At 42.5% G+C, this 15,049-nt stretch overlaps 1 protein-coding gene across 6 annotated transcripts in view; it reads right to left on the bottom strand.

Annotated features, from left to right (window-relative positions):
* LOC111242859 (WD repeat-containing protein 47) overlaps positions 1-15,049 on the bottom strand; it is a 77,139-nt gene that overhangs the window by 2,874 nt on the left and 59,216 nt on the right. For 4 of the 6 annotated variants that reach the window (XM_086983145.1, XM_022787765.2, XM_022787783.2 and 1 more), the window contains 4 exons: positions 2,628-2,845; positions 2,007-2,133; positions 1,525-1,741; positions 46-222 (listed from right to left, as the gene is read on the bottom strand). In XM_086983145.1, the coding sequence (XP_086839271.1) occupies positions 46-222; positions 1,525-1,741; positions 2,007-2,133; positions 2,628-2,845 (739 nt within the window). Of the gene's footprint in view, positions 1-45; positions 223-804; positions 1,101-1,524; positions 1,742-2,006; positions 2,134-2,627; positions 2,846-15,049 lie in introns of those variants that run through there. The other 2 variants (XR_015323410.1, XR_015323407.1) reach the window with 2 other exon arrangements.

The raw sequence follows: 15,049 nt of genomic DNA, 5'->3' as shown, positions 1-15,049 counted from the left end.
TTGCGGACGATAGACATGCTATTTGTACGAAGAATTCCTGTTCACCTGAAGGATCTACAGAGACACTGGCCACAGGACTTCCTGGACCTGAGCCGTGAGCGGGCGGTGCTGTTACCAGGTTGGTACAGCCTCGTATGCGTAGATCCCAGAAACGGATGGTGCGATCTTGAGATCCCGAAACAAACATGGCTCCTCCCCATGTGTACAGCGACAGGATGTGACCTGGTAATTGTAAAATTGTCAACATAAAAACACATTATCATGCAAATAGCACAATTAGTTCTCGAACATGGTAAGATAACACCTTTTCTTGTGGTGGACACCAGCAGTTTCATAGCGGCTTATTTACAAGAATATAGATTTGTTTGAGCATGAGCGACGTGGGGCTGGTTACTGGAAAAACGCTGGGCGTTATTCAGTCGCCACTGTGTACCGATCGGATTGCTTCAACCATTAAATATCTTTCACGAGCAATATATTTTTACCTCGTGGCCAACATACTTCGCACTCGTTTGCATTCGTTGCTTATTATCTATCAACCATCACATACACACGAATAAGGTTCCCTAGGTACATAAACCATTGTCATCATCGGAACGATACCGATTTATTCTCCTGCTGCTATTTTAGATATTTTATCCCACCCACGCCTCCCTTCTTTCATGGCTGACAGTTTTTACCTAGATGAGAACAAATAAACTTTGTTCTGTCGAGTTTGTTTTACCACAGAATCGCTTATTTCATTAGCAGTTATTTTCTAAATAGACATATGCACATAGGACGTATACACATAGAGGGCCGCACACAGTAATTCAGACGTAGATAGTTCAGCTTATGGCGTTCTCATGAAGTTGTTCTGCACCTGTTCATTTCCCGCCGCCAATCGGCCAATTCGTCTGCTTGGTCGTATCGTGAATGATGCGCAATTTTCGCGCTAAAGCTCCGCTCGTAGCGAAGTGTGGTGGCTATTACCTCTGGTCATCCGCAGCACCCTTTACCGCGTCTGTGATGTTTGTAACCAGAGTTAGTCAGAGTTTCTTTTGGCGTCGACTTCTGCCGACCTTGAGGCGCTATTACGAAGGTGTCGAGGCAGACGGCAGCTGAAGGCATTTCGGTAAATGCAAGAACAAAACGTTCAAAGGCCAGGTAACAGGAGCATAACTGACGGCTCTGTGCATTCTGGCGTCGTTCATAAAGTAGATGCTCTATCTCTTGCTAGTTTTACTCATCACGCATATAATGCCAACAGAAAGTATATTAAAAAACAGGTCACATGCACTTATAAAAAGGAAACTATGTAAGATCAAAAATCGAAGTAAAAATCATTTTCAAGCTAATTACTGTGGCAGTTATATGAAGACACTAAGTGTCGTTCAAATATTGCACATCTATAAATTTCTGTTCTAAGAAAAAGATTGAGGGTGGCGTGTGCGTATAAGCTGAAAATCCTCATGCACTGCACGAGATACGGGACATAAGGCTACCTATATGGTACATACATGATGTTACCCTTTATGAACGTACCAGAGTGCCCACTAAGTGATTGGAATGGAATAGCTGTTTCGCAATCAGTAATGTAAATTTTGTTATCCCCGGCACCACCGGAGATCAGTAGAGAACTGCGATTAGTCAGGTCTTCCACAAAACACAGGTCACGCACAGTCCCGTCATGCATTGTCATTTCTGCTTCCCCGCCGTGGTCCAAGGTGCAGTCATGTTCATTGAAGCGGATCAGTTTCACCTAGATAAATCCGAAATCATGATGACGCTCAATATGGCTCGTGTAAATCAAGTTGATTGCTAAATAATGCAGCGGCAGGGCTACTGATAAGATGAAACGAACAGTCGATAAGAAGAATAACTGTATGATTTGATTTTGTAATTCTCCTATAAAGAAAAAGTCCAAAACATCCCCGCTGAGCGGTGTACTAGACTGCTAATTCCGCTAAAATTCGAAATGTGTTTCTGTTTGTGTTGCTAATGAATTTCCTATATCAGATATATACGGTCTTGTCGTTGGATCCAGTCGCCATCAGCTCTCCGGTCTGATTCCACGCGAGACAATAGATCGAGCCCTTATGATGCTTCAGACGTTTATGAGGCACCGATGGCTGCGTGGCCAAGTGATTCTCCCTGCAAATAGAAACGAGGAGGCGATGAATTCATGTATTAAAAAACACTAGCACATCTCCATAATATTGTTAGCGCAAAATATTTCTCGACTGAAGGTTGACCGGTTCAAAAGTTCGCTTACTGCTCTAAAATTATAGCTACTTTAGTAGATAACTTCGTCTATCAAAACTATATTATATTATCTTGGACAGCTTACAATGAAGCCTCTAGAACTCAAGATGCACATACCTAAGTCATGCTTCGGCTGCCTGCACATCGCTGCGACATCAATCAGTCTGCTATGCGGGTTCACAATAGAAAACGCTATAGCGGGTATATTTCAGGGCTAAAACATTTTTGTTTGTACGTTGTTTGGTCTTTTTATTGGCTCATAATGGTACCAAGGCTTTTACAAGACATAGACCCATCTGATGGACACGAGTAAATGAACATTTAACTAGTTTCGTACAGTACAAGAGGTCGTCATGAAGAGTTCCAATTTTTTCTAGATTTACCTGAGGTCATCCATTTGAGGATATGCGCATATCCGAAGCGTCTTCGAATTGCTCCCAACGGCGTAATATTTACCCGACGGATGAAAATCAACTGCACGGACCACCTGAGCATCTTCGAGCGTTGTGACCGGAATAAACTGGGCGCGCTCATCAGCACCAGAATCCCGAGGTTCGTGCCGAATGTGGTTGCCTGAGCTGCCACTCTGGTTCGAAGGATACTGAAATATATTGGCTTATGATTGTCTGACTGAAATGTAGCAGATTCAACTGCAGTGAGAATAAAAGTTTCAACAATCGTATTGGTTTTTTCATTATCACCCTGCACAATTATTATTTTTGTAAATTACTATATCAACACAACAACAGTGTCTTACCTAGAGGAAAACATCTAGGCATACTGCGTTCATATAGATCACAATGTTCCTCTAAGGGGCCCTTCCAAACATCTGCCTCCGACTTGTGATAGATATCCTAGTGTTAATGACAGGTCTCATGCAGTTAATACGCTGCTTAATTAACATATAAATGTAGTAGGAGCTTAATGTTTTAAACTTATCAATACGTAACTCTGGCTATGATTACGGGACGTTCTAGAAAAAAACAAATGCTCCACGAGAGGATACAGTTCATGTTTATTGTCGACAACTACCTCAGTAGTTCGTGAAGTAGTTGCCGGATGACACACCTTTACGAAGCATCGCCTCGTCTTGCCAGATGTTTTAAGATAACAGTAATCGTTCGTCGTGGTACCGACAAACGTGCACAACAATGGCAACATGGAAAACAATGACATATATCTGACTCGTGGCTGTCACAATAATAATAGAATTCATGGCGGGCGTCAGCGTCAGATTAACACATATGTGTTTTCATTCATCCCTAGACTTCTGTTATTTTCTGTGGCTGACCCGTTCATTTTTGTTGTGACGTCCACCGGCCGAACGTTGAAGGTCACAAAAATACATATCATTATCACTATTCTGCTTGTTAATAGATTGGTTGCTAGAGAAATAAGTTAAAAGGTTTTAAATCAGCTACCGGCAAAATTTAGAAGTCATCGTATTGACTGACGGATCACAGGGTCCTATTGTACCTGGCGTGACAGTCGACACGATCGAGCGTATACATGGCACCTAGAATAATTACACAAAACGCGACGATGACAAACTGGCACCAACGCTATTATTATAAGCCGCAACAACAACATTATCGATCAACAACAGCAGTCGTTAAGCCATATGACACTCGCTCAAATTGACTGGCTTTCACATACGTTCCTCGCGTCAATCCCTCTTGACGATTCACGATACTGATGTCGGCTGTTGACGCTACTTCGCAATGGGTCGCTTTTGATCGAGGACGATTGTTCCGGTTTGATTACAACACTGCCTGCTGGCGATCAATTTGCTACTGAAGGCAGGACCATCAGAATACATGTATACACTGTGTGTCCTGCTGTAATGTTCCTGCGGTCAAGAACGGGGTAGTAGAAGGGGCATGGTAATCCTCTTGCTACTAGAACTTGTGTTAGTCCCCATGCTATGTGTGAGATTAGGCGAGCAATAGACATCGTGCTTTAATAGTAGGACTGCGATTATACTGTAGCCACCTAAGCACATACGGTAGGATCAGTGCTCACACTATTCTACCCCTCCCCCCCTCCCCCCGCAAAAACCTTTTTTGTCCATTACGTTAACACAGCTCCCACTAATCGTTGTTGTAATTATAGTAAAAACAGGCATTATTATAATAACTCGTTGAACAAGAAGACTAGCACATCTTTCCAAATATTATAATAGTGTGGGTCTCAATCAAGAAGTTTACTCGAGGTACTCCGTTGTTTTGGCGGTCATATTTGAGCGGTCACTTTAAAGTTTACGACAATTTCGATTAGCTTGTGGCTATAGTTTGGCGCCTTTCTCTTTCGAATCTATAGCAATAACGTCAGCTAACTCGTTGTAATATATTTTCAGTAAAACGGCCAACCCAACTTAAAATTGGAGTAGATAATTAATATAATAATAATACATTTTTAATTTTGCGAAATAATTGTTCAGCTTATATTCAAGTTGTGCTATGATTTTGTTAGTCCTACGTGCATAATACTAAGAGGCATATCTTAAAAAGTTTACTCATTTGCTGGATTCAACTCAATCGAAATATTCCCGCGCCAAGTCAAGGATGGTACATGCGATGTACATAATTAATACCATCTGCTGATGGGATTTTTGCTCAGGCAGCCGGCAAACAGCCGCCTTAATGGGAACGGTCCTCAATAGATGTATTTATGGTACATGTACTGATTTTGGGACGAATTATCATCTAGTTATAGAACAAAAGGCGCGAAACTTTCCCGCAGCGTTCTACGACAGGCAAGATATTACTAAAACACGTGGTAAGCGGTTTTCAGCTGGAACTAATAAGCCCAAGTTGCCTCGGTCTTGGCCCATCTAGTGAGATCACCTTATCTTATAGGTCGATGATCATGTTTGACAGTCAAGTAAATACTATCCATAAGATGCTGTCTAATGTGTTTCTCTCCCTTTCGGCTTGCACTATGCCTTAGACATCACATGAGAATCTCGCAGTGTACCGTGTAGCAAACCGTCTTTTTTAAAAGCGCACACCTACAGCAGTTCGAAATGCGTCCATTCAAATAAATAGGCCAACCGGTAAATAGGCCTGTTCGCTTTTTACGAACTACGAGGCAGAAAATATCGCAAAAAAGGTACATTTCAATCGCATGCCTTGAGAAGAACTATTTTGGCTTTTACTCACAACTAGTTATATCTGAATTTGCTTTATCCTGCTGATGGGCAATATAGACACAAATATCTTGTAAAGGACTACGGACACCAAGTCAATAAGGTTACTTAAACTTAAGCCTACAGACAAATTTTTGCACAAGCTACGATGATTGCATTAAAAAATAGGACCTGTGGAGAATTAATGGCAGTTCGCACGACTTATAAGCTTCAATTATCCTAAACGAAGGCACTTGGAAACCGATATATCAGAAGTAGTAATATTCACTAGGCATTTGAACAATTTTATTAAGACGAGCAAATCCCCACAAAGCGCTGTTCATGATTCATTATATTTTCAAGAGAAGAAAATGGTATCGTAGATAGTTTTCGGATATGCATTAGGATATACGTTTTAATCTAGCTACTGCTCTAAATGATCGCCAAAAATGAGAGCGGATTTTCAAAACGGAAACGAACATTAAGAGGTATTTCTCCAAAATTGTTCACAAAAAACATTTACTAAAAGCTCAATCGGATCCGATATCATTCAGTTAGCAACCTAACTTCATACGGTTCAAGGAAAATAGCCCACAATAATAACCCATTTTGGTGACACAAAGAAGGAGCTTGGCAACTTGCAGTCACCCGATTTCACTCAGGTCTATGTTGAACGTTACAGCGACTTCATTGGTTTGATTATCTGATAGGGTTGTAACCTACTGTAAGACAATGGCCTATTTTGTTCTGGTCAAATCATTAAAGGCCGATAAATAGGTCTAGTATATATCATTAAATACATTAACATCATGCCTATGTGACTGCGTGGAAATCACAGCAAATTTTTTCTGATTGCTATCTAACTTAAGAATGACTATTGTTGGGAGATAATCATTTTTGAATTATCTAGAATAGACAGAAAAGGCAATAGTGCAACAACTGAAATGTCTCCTTCATTATTAAGCTAGCTCGCTAATGACTATACATTACTAATGTGCAGTTACCAGCGTCTGAAGAGCTCTTCTTCTTTTGGACGGATCCTCGGCAATACCTCGCGGTATCAGCCGAAAGCCCAATTGGGCGTATGAAGGATAGGCAAAACGACTCATCTGGTCTGATACTCCACGTTCAGCTGTAACGTATTTCCTAAAGTGCGATGATAAAGGGACGATTTCTCTTGAAGGGTTTATCTGTGTTCATTTATACACAGGCAGCAAACCTCAATGCCTTGCAGTTCCGGCGTTCCGAAGGAGTTTTCAGCACTTGCTACAAGAAGCTACCATATACATGTCGCCACCCCCCACAGGTGTCACAGTTCACAATCACTGGTCATATCAGAGTGAGAAATCATCTGCAATTGAATTGCAGTCGTTTGATACATACACATTACCAAATATGTGATCGCAATCCAACGGAACCAAAGGCCTCAAACGGTTCTGGTGATAGGAAGTAGAAGCAGACCTGACAGCGACAGAGTTCGTCACCTGCTTTATATGACTCGCCAACGGCACCGCACCGTTCTCCGCCTCTTTCTCCAAAACGTTTTTTGAGTCTAGAAACGTTTCTGTTGCTACTGTAACCTGTGCCGTTACTGTTGCTGCTATAGACGATTATGATATGCTGATAATGTTTAGCGCATATTCTTACTGCTGGTACAGCATTATCGACGGCTGTGTTGCCGTCACTGACTATCGCTTGCTGGATACTGCCTCTGCGGCTCTAATGCAGTTTCTGTTTTAACAAAAGTTCGTTTAAACTCAAATGTACAGCAGAGGTCGCGGAAGGTGCGTGCCCGGTGCGCGGACGCGTTTCTAACGGCGGTCAGCAAGTAGCGACCGCCTGCGACTTTAAGCCGCTGGCCTTTTGATTCAGCTGTTGTTTGCTGCCGCTCCTGCTGCTGCTGCTGCTGCTGTTTGCTGCGTTGAAAGCTCAGCTGTTGGCAGGCCCGGTGAGCAAGCGGCCGACGAAATGGTGGACAACGCCATCTGGGCGATTGACAGGAACAAGTTCTAGTTGTTAAATAAAAACGATCGTAACTGCTGCTAAGGTTACGGCGGCGATGACAACAGCGGTGATGCTGGTAAACCGAGGGCGATGGGTCAATTCGCGCGCACCTGTCGGGTCAGTCAGTGCTTCGCATCCGTCTGGCCACCCATGCTGGTGGTGAAGAATTATCACCACAGAAAATTTACCCATAAACACTGGTGCATTTTCACCGGCTCGTGCGAAATCGTCGGAGTCGTCCGCATTTTCGTACACGCTCCTTTCAGATATATCACCATCATCAGCACATACGCAATAGAAGCAACCAATGATTAATATAGCCAGCCCGGCTAGTATTGTGCTGAATATACCAATAATAGGGGTCACACCATACTCTTTGACATCGCTATATGACCACAAGAGATCAAGTAGCAGCGGTAGAAATAAAACTACACAAGCGGACGGCCCCTTTGTTGATAATATCGGTTAGTTTCTGGCAAATTGCCGCTGGGGCAGTCAACAAACGGTTACCTTCAGATTGTCCCAGTAAACTGGGGTCATTGAAAATCGGAAATCAGAAGCACTACCTAACTAGGAACTAGGCGGCGACAGAGTTGAGGTACAATAGAATAGAAATCTTTTTCTTGAAAGGAGTGGTAAGACTAAGGCACGGTTCTTTGTCTTTGATTGCTGGTTCTCGCTTTGCAGAAACCGTGGTAAGTTTAGAGGACCATAATTTCTATTTTTTTGCATTTGGTAAGCAAACGATGTAACAAAAGCTGGCGAGTTCAATTACCCATCAAGTCTGAAGTATTGTTTTACGCGACTCGAGTCGTTATACACACGGACCAAAGTAAGAATACTAGCGTTGACGGTCCTTCTCACTTGCACGAAAAACAATAACTTATCAGTTAAAGTTATTTCTGTTTCTAATATAAGAAAATCACACACTGGACTGTAAGTCCGTCGCGGAAATAAAATTCCTGCTTGATTTTGTTCTGTTTCTCTGCCAATATCAGTAACGAAGCAGGTACTTCCAAGCACTTCATGGACGTCGGCGCTTTATGAAAGCGGATGCGCGGACGATGCAGCCATGCAACAGATGCGATGGTGTCGTTCGCCACGTGAGCTCTGTGGAGCGTCGTTTGAATTGCTGGAGCAAATCCTCACGGCAGAAGGCCTAGACTCTTGCAGGAAAGGGCAGGTGCGGACGAAGCTAAGATAGGCTGAGTAGCTGGCTAAACAACGAACGCGTGTCGCTTTTGCTGCTCCTACTGCAGTTCGCTTTGGTTGATATTTGCCCGGTTTAGCATCAGCATAGCCGCTTACCGTCTATCAGTCCTCTACGGCAGGCGGCTGCTCTACGGCGAAATATACAAGACTAGACAAGGTCGTTACCTTGTCTAGTTGCACCACATCGCGTGTGGCACACCACAGATATCAACCGCTGCCGAATTCATCGGACAGCAGCGGCGGCAACGTCGATGGTCCGGGACAGAGCAGTGTACACTCAGCGTCAATGAGTACGCATCGTCTTCGTCACCATTGTGTTAGCTCCCTCTTTGCTCGTCAGGCCAGAAGCAGCACCTGACCACTTCTGTGTAGGGTAAGGAGTGCGCAATGCAGTAGACATTGTATCGCGAGAGTTCTCTGCAACACCCCTGCCGGCCATTTCCAGATGATAGACTTGACATCGTACCGATCGATCGGCAAACACCGTAGTGGAAGCTAGGAAGCTGAGGAGGACATTGCATTCGTGGAAGCACGATTACTTCACAGTAGTCAAGGTATTCGTGTACGCAAACAACAACCTGCATTTTTCCTAACGAAACAAGATCAGAGTCCAAATACTATGTGACATACGCCATATACCATCTAAAAACGCGTATATATATATATATGTGCACGCTAAGTCCACATTTTGGCATAGCAGTGTGCCGAAAAAGATGTTTCTTAGCAATTGAATTTAAGGTCTTCGCTCGTGGCAATAATACTCTATACGCATAGTAACACACTGGTGACTCGTAAATTAGAAATAAAGACTTTAAACCCGAAAGGATAAACGAACAATATTCGGTGATTATTTAACAAAACAACAGCGACAAGGTGTGAGACATCCGTCACCAAGGCCAATCGTTGTTTAACGAAGTGATTCAATATTCATCCTCCGCATAATATTGACGGCAACGTCAAAATGGAAAGCAAGTTGGCGTTCGCGCTTTTCTCACAGATCAGCTGATTGGTCCTTTCGATAGTAGGTGAGGGAACGAATGATGGTAAATGCCACGGTGCCGACGACAACTGAAGGCCGGACAAAGCACGGTTTACGCAGAGATTTCTCGGCGCACGCTCACACACTGAATGCTCAAAAACGAGGCAAGATTTGCCAGCCAGATCGCCGACCAACGTAGTGTAAGGAAAAAAACGGCGTAGAGATGCATCGTCGAATACGAGCTTAAGGTAAGCGATCTAGTGATCCCGAGCATCATACAAGATCAGCTAATAAGTGGCCAAAAAAAGTCGAAAATACCGATAGGTAATTACGAAGAGAAATTTAAGATTACATTCATTGCTGAGTTGCTGACAGAAAAAATGGAAGGAACAATAGAAGATATTGGATAGATATCTCTGCTGATGGATACTCGCGTCATTCACTCGCCTGTTATTCCTACCGATGACTCCTGTCAACGTTTATTGGGGTGATCGAAAGTAGCGAACACCGGAGCTTGTATTACTTCCTTGAAAGCAACAATATGCATGAGCAGTATACATACAATGTACTGTGTTCGAAAAAAATAGATAGAATTTACGTAGTTGTAACTCGTGTTTGTCCTTACGTACGCTGAGTATCTGGGTTGCAAAAAAATCTGTATAAAATGTGTAACTTTTTAGCTCGGGCAGATGTTACCGTTTTGGTGGGTTTTCTGTTAATAACGGTGGATTAATGATTCACAAACAATTAATTTGCTGTTATGGCTTTTCAGCGTTTTAGTATCGTCGATAGCTCATCATTAAGGTATTGGGATACCTTAATGATGAGCTTATTGGGATAAGAGGAAAGTTTATTGGCATCAGGTCTGGCCACGGCATTCTACACGACTTGCTATCGTCCCGTTCATCTGTTTGGAAGATTTTCGTTAACATATGCTTTTACATTACGGTAATAGTATACGAATTCTCCGTCCTGTTGTCAATGAAGTTCGCCGCCCTTACCAATGCAGGTTCTTGCAATAAGCTCAAATAATAGACGGTAGTCCCGGCTAGCAATAAGCCAGTGAGTCCTTTGCTGGAACTACTGGCAAATCAATATGTCGTTCTACATAACATGTAGATTTGCAGTTTCCCAATAAAAACAATTATGTCGAGGAATTGTATCATTTCATTTGAATATAGCTTCATCGCTTCGAACGATCTAGCCCGGAACGTGTGCATTCTGTTCGCGTTTTTCGCGAAACTATCTTGTTTGATCCAGATCGTCTGCTCTGATAGCGTGCGCCATCTTTGAAATGTAACTTTTGTATCTACAAGGACCTGGAACGCAACGGGCGCTCGGCTCGTTGATGCCAGGCTTACGACTTCATTGCCCCACAGATTTTTAAAATGTTTTACTATAGCTTTCCAGTTTTGTTTCCTGGCTGGCGAAGCTCGTTAATGTTCCTGGTCTTCGAAGAAGATTGCCTACGAACATCCTGCACAGTTCATTTCAAACTTACCTTTTATCCGATTAACCGTAAATCGCATCGGCGGATCCTCGTAAAACTCCTTGTGATATTGTCTTCCTACTTCTGCCACATACTCATTTTTTTGTTTGGATGTTAAGCTTGGTGCAGCTCTTATTTCCAATAAATTATACATTGAAAAGAAAAAAAGAAAATTATAGTTCATTATGCAGTGTGTACATTTTTTGGAACACCCAGTATTAACCGGAAAAATGCGTAAACATCGATTTCCTTGATTATTTTAGAAATCGTGATCTTTGCTTGTATCCAGCACAAACCGAGAAATCAAGCTGGCTCAGAAGCTGTCAGTATTTACGGTATGGCGACACATTGCCCGCGATATGATACAACTGTGTTACAAGAGTGACATGGGCGCAATATGCCAACATAGTACAATAGTACTACGTGAAGCATCACTATGTCTCATACAAATGCGCACGCCTTATCACTAGCTGAGGACTTTGAATTGAATCAAAAAGCCGTAGCTCAAATCTTCTCGATGGCTTTTTTTAGTGCTACACAGTGGATTTGACAGTAGCAAATCGATGAAGGAGCACGGGGAAGGTTATCATTAGTTATCGACGATATTGTACGATCCGTTTTATACGTAACTTAATAATAAGACGCGCATTCATTGAAGTCGCTTATCGTCTAGAGATGGCATTAAAGCAAGAACAAAGGAAAAAGCAGGCTATACAAGTAGATGACGGATAACGTTCCGGCCAAGCGTAACAATAGGCGTACTTTGCTATGCCACTTCCTGCAGGATTTCGTGGATCGTTAACAGCTTGAGAGCTGTACCCCTTCCAAGAACATATCTTTACAATTTAACCTGAATTGGCGATATTCGTCGTTAGAGCTAAAGTTCAGGCCTCACATGTTTATAGGTACTGGTGCAAATCATAAGCCAAGTATTTATTCACGGGAAAAGCCGTAAAGATTATCAGGAAATTCTATATTTCCTGATAATCTTATAAAGGAGAATATCAGTGGAAATCGACGCGAGCGTTTATGCACACATCTCACTTGAATGTACATTTACATAGTTTTTACCCAATGTAGTTCAACATTTTTTTGAGTTTTCAACTTTAGTAGATAGAGTCGTCTGTCTTCTTTGAGAAACATCCTGACCCATAACAGGGTTTCGGCAGAAATTACGCAATATGCTATTTATATGCCGGTAGCTGTCTCATGAAAAGGCCAACGTGCTAATGATAAAAGCTAGCGAGTACGCAATGTCTTCACTGAATGTGACTCGCTATGAGGCAATCATCATAGTAATAATAGTAGAGGCACGATGCCACTATTAACAGTAATGATTACTACTATTTTTTAAATGTTCTATTACAATTTATTTATTTTCAAATATATAATAATTATTAAAGAATAAATTAATTTAGCAGCAGTGCTACTAACAGCAAAAACAGTATGTTGTATAATGTAATTAACAGCATCTGATTATATCAGGTACCAGATGCTGTTAATTCTATAGAAGCTCGACGCGTTCTTGTCATCTTGAAGATAAGACGTTTCGCGTGACGTGACATTCGCCTTCGCGCACACGTCTACATCTATCGCTACGGTTACACCGATAATGACGAAAAGAACAGTCGGCAGCGGCTGTTGCAGTGGCATCGGATAAATCATATCTCCCAGGATGATGATCATTCGTTGTCACTATTGCTAGACACCATAACATCAACAGAGCTGATCAAGTCCGCTCTTGTCCTGAATGTGCTTTAGTATGCAGCCACGACTATGAGGGAGGACCCGATGACCTCCTGAACCATTGAAACAGCCCAGTGCTCATTGACAGCACAGTGGCGAAAAGGCTGCGGGTAGCGCACGCTGGTTTTGAGGCCTGAGAGGCCAACCTGGGTCCGTAGGACCGAATCCCGTACGACATGAAACAAGGATCCGATTTTCCTATCCAGCCTCTACATTGGCTATTTGCTATGCAGAAGTTTGGCCTTTCCCTGTCGACGCAGGGACGACAAGCGCAGTACTACTGCTAGTCGGTAGTAGTACTTAACGGCGCCGTTGTCACGGATGGTGATTCAATCGTAACGCGTCTGTCTACGAACTTTAAGGGTACCTAAGGTGTATATAACATGCCGAAACTATGCACACACACACGTGTACAGCATGAACACCGTCCAGACACCAGATGTACAATGATTACTACTGTTACCTTGTCGTAACTGATAATATGTGTGATAATAATCGGAAACAACAGGAAAGTGCCAATTATTAAGACAGATCAGTATCGTACAGCTAGGTAGTTGCCGAAAGCTAGCAGTGTGCTTTATTTTTTCTTATTTATTACCAATAGGCTGGTCATTGTGGATTGTTGTCGGATGTGAACGTTCATGCGGTGATGTCTGTCTAGATGCCATGAGACGCTGCGGAGCAACGCGCAGCAAAAATGAAGGTTTGTCTGGTATCAACATTGACAGTCGTTTGACATTTGACCAAATCCCCACACGCCGTATGCATGTGGAACGAAGTCTGCCTATTCTATACGGCTCCCTTTTCGGCTTTACCTCGTCCCATACACGACGACAAAACAGTGATTATACTGTACTACCTTTCGCGGCGCTTGCGTAATCATACGATTTTATATCTTAACAAGCCGTTGTATTATATGCAATGATCATTAAGCTGACGATAGCTGACTTTCGATCGTGCGGATGAGAATATCGTACGAGATAGTATATCCATTTGTGTAATACTTAAGGCGTTTGTGCTCAGAGTATCGGCTCATTATACGGTAGCACCTAAAAAAAAAAATGATTTCATACATAAATATTATTCACTATTTATGTATAGAGTAATTCGCTAGCTCGTCTTTGCAATATGTCCGCACTGCGTAACAATTACCCATATTTTGGCGGTTAGATTTAAAAAAGAATTGAGTCGTGATAGCCGTCAATTTTGCAATGCTATCGTGAGCTATTAGCGCGTATTGTACAGCTCCGCCCCGCTTCGATGATATAAATATCAATTATATGAGATCACGCATATGTGTGTCGAATCTCGCTAACATACTGTACGGTTTGTTTGTTGTTATTATTGTTGTTGTTGTTGTTGTCGATATTCTTGCTGCATTTCCTAGATTGGAAAAGCTAGTAATTTAATCCACATTGACCGCCAGGCAAATCTCACAGCTACATAACGACACGTCTACAATTACGTTGACATATTATATAGGCCAAGGGTAACAGCAGATATAATTACTATGTCTAAGTATAATAATGTCTCCATGTGGCTAGCAGTTAACAACGATAATCCACGCGCACGTGGCCTGCATGACCTGAGCGTGGCGTGAAGTCCGCTAAAGACCTAAGGATAGCACTTGAAGTAATGGTTTCAATTGAGAATTTCCTCTATTCTCCTGACTAAGTAGGTATATTATGTCTTCTCTACCAGGAAAACACTTCGTTTCCTCCGTAACCCGATTTTTGAGTCAGCACGAAACACGTGGACATGGGGCTACTAAGAATGGAAGTCTTTCTAATAACAATACTACCAATGATAATAACAATTATTGTCACATGTCCGTGGCGCTTGTAGAGGACCAACGGCTGACTCGACAAATACGTAGACTAGACTCTTCCAGTCAGATATGTCTGGTCACGAACAGCCCTATCATTAAGCAACAACAACAACAACAAGATCGACATTAACAGATCCAGGCATAACCACGATAACGAAGTTTGCATGCTCATTGGAACGGGCTGCTTATATGCGGAAACATGCGCGACGTATTACATGTTACAGAAAGGGATTCCACTTCACTCTGTACTGTATTGTTATAGCAACTATTGCTTCTGCTGCGATTGTTACCACAAATCCGTATCCAGAACAAAGGGCTTCCTGACTATTGAGGAAGTTTCTGTGCCAAGACACGACGTGCCGTAGAAGGCGAGGGCAGGTCGCTCGCCCTAGGCGGCGAGGTGCCGCTGCTGCTTGCACC

Source organism: Varroa destructor, unplaced genomic scaffold, assembly GCF_002443255.2.
Source record: "Varroa destructor unplaced genomic scaffold, Vdes_3.0 BEIS01000001.1, whole genome shotgun sequence".
Lineage (NCBI taxonomy): Eukaryota > Metazoa > Arthropoda > Arachnida > Mesostigmata > Varroidae > Varroa > Varroa destructor.
This window is presented reverse-complemented; position numbering and strand designations above follow the sequence as displayed.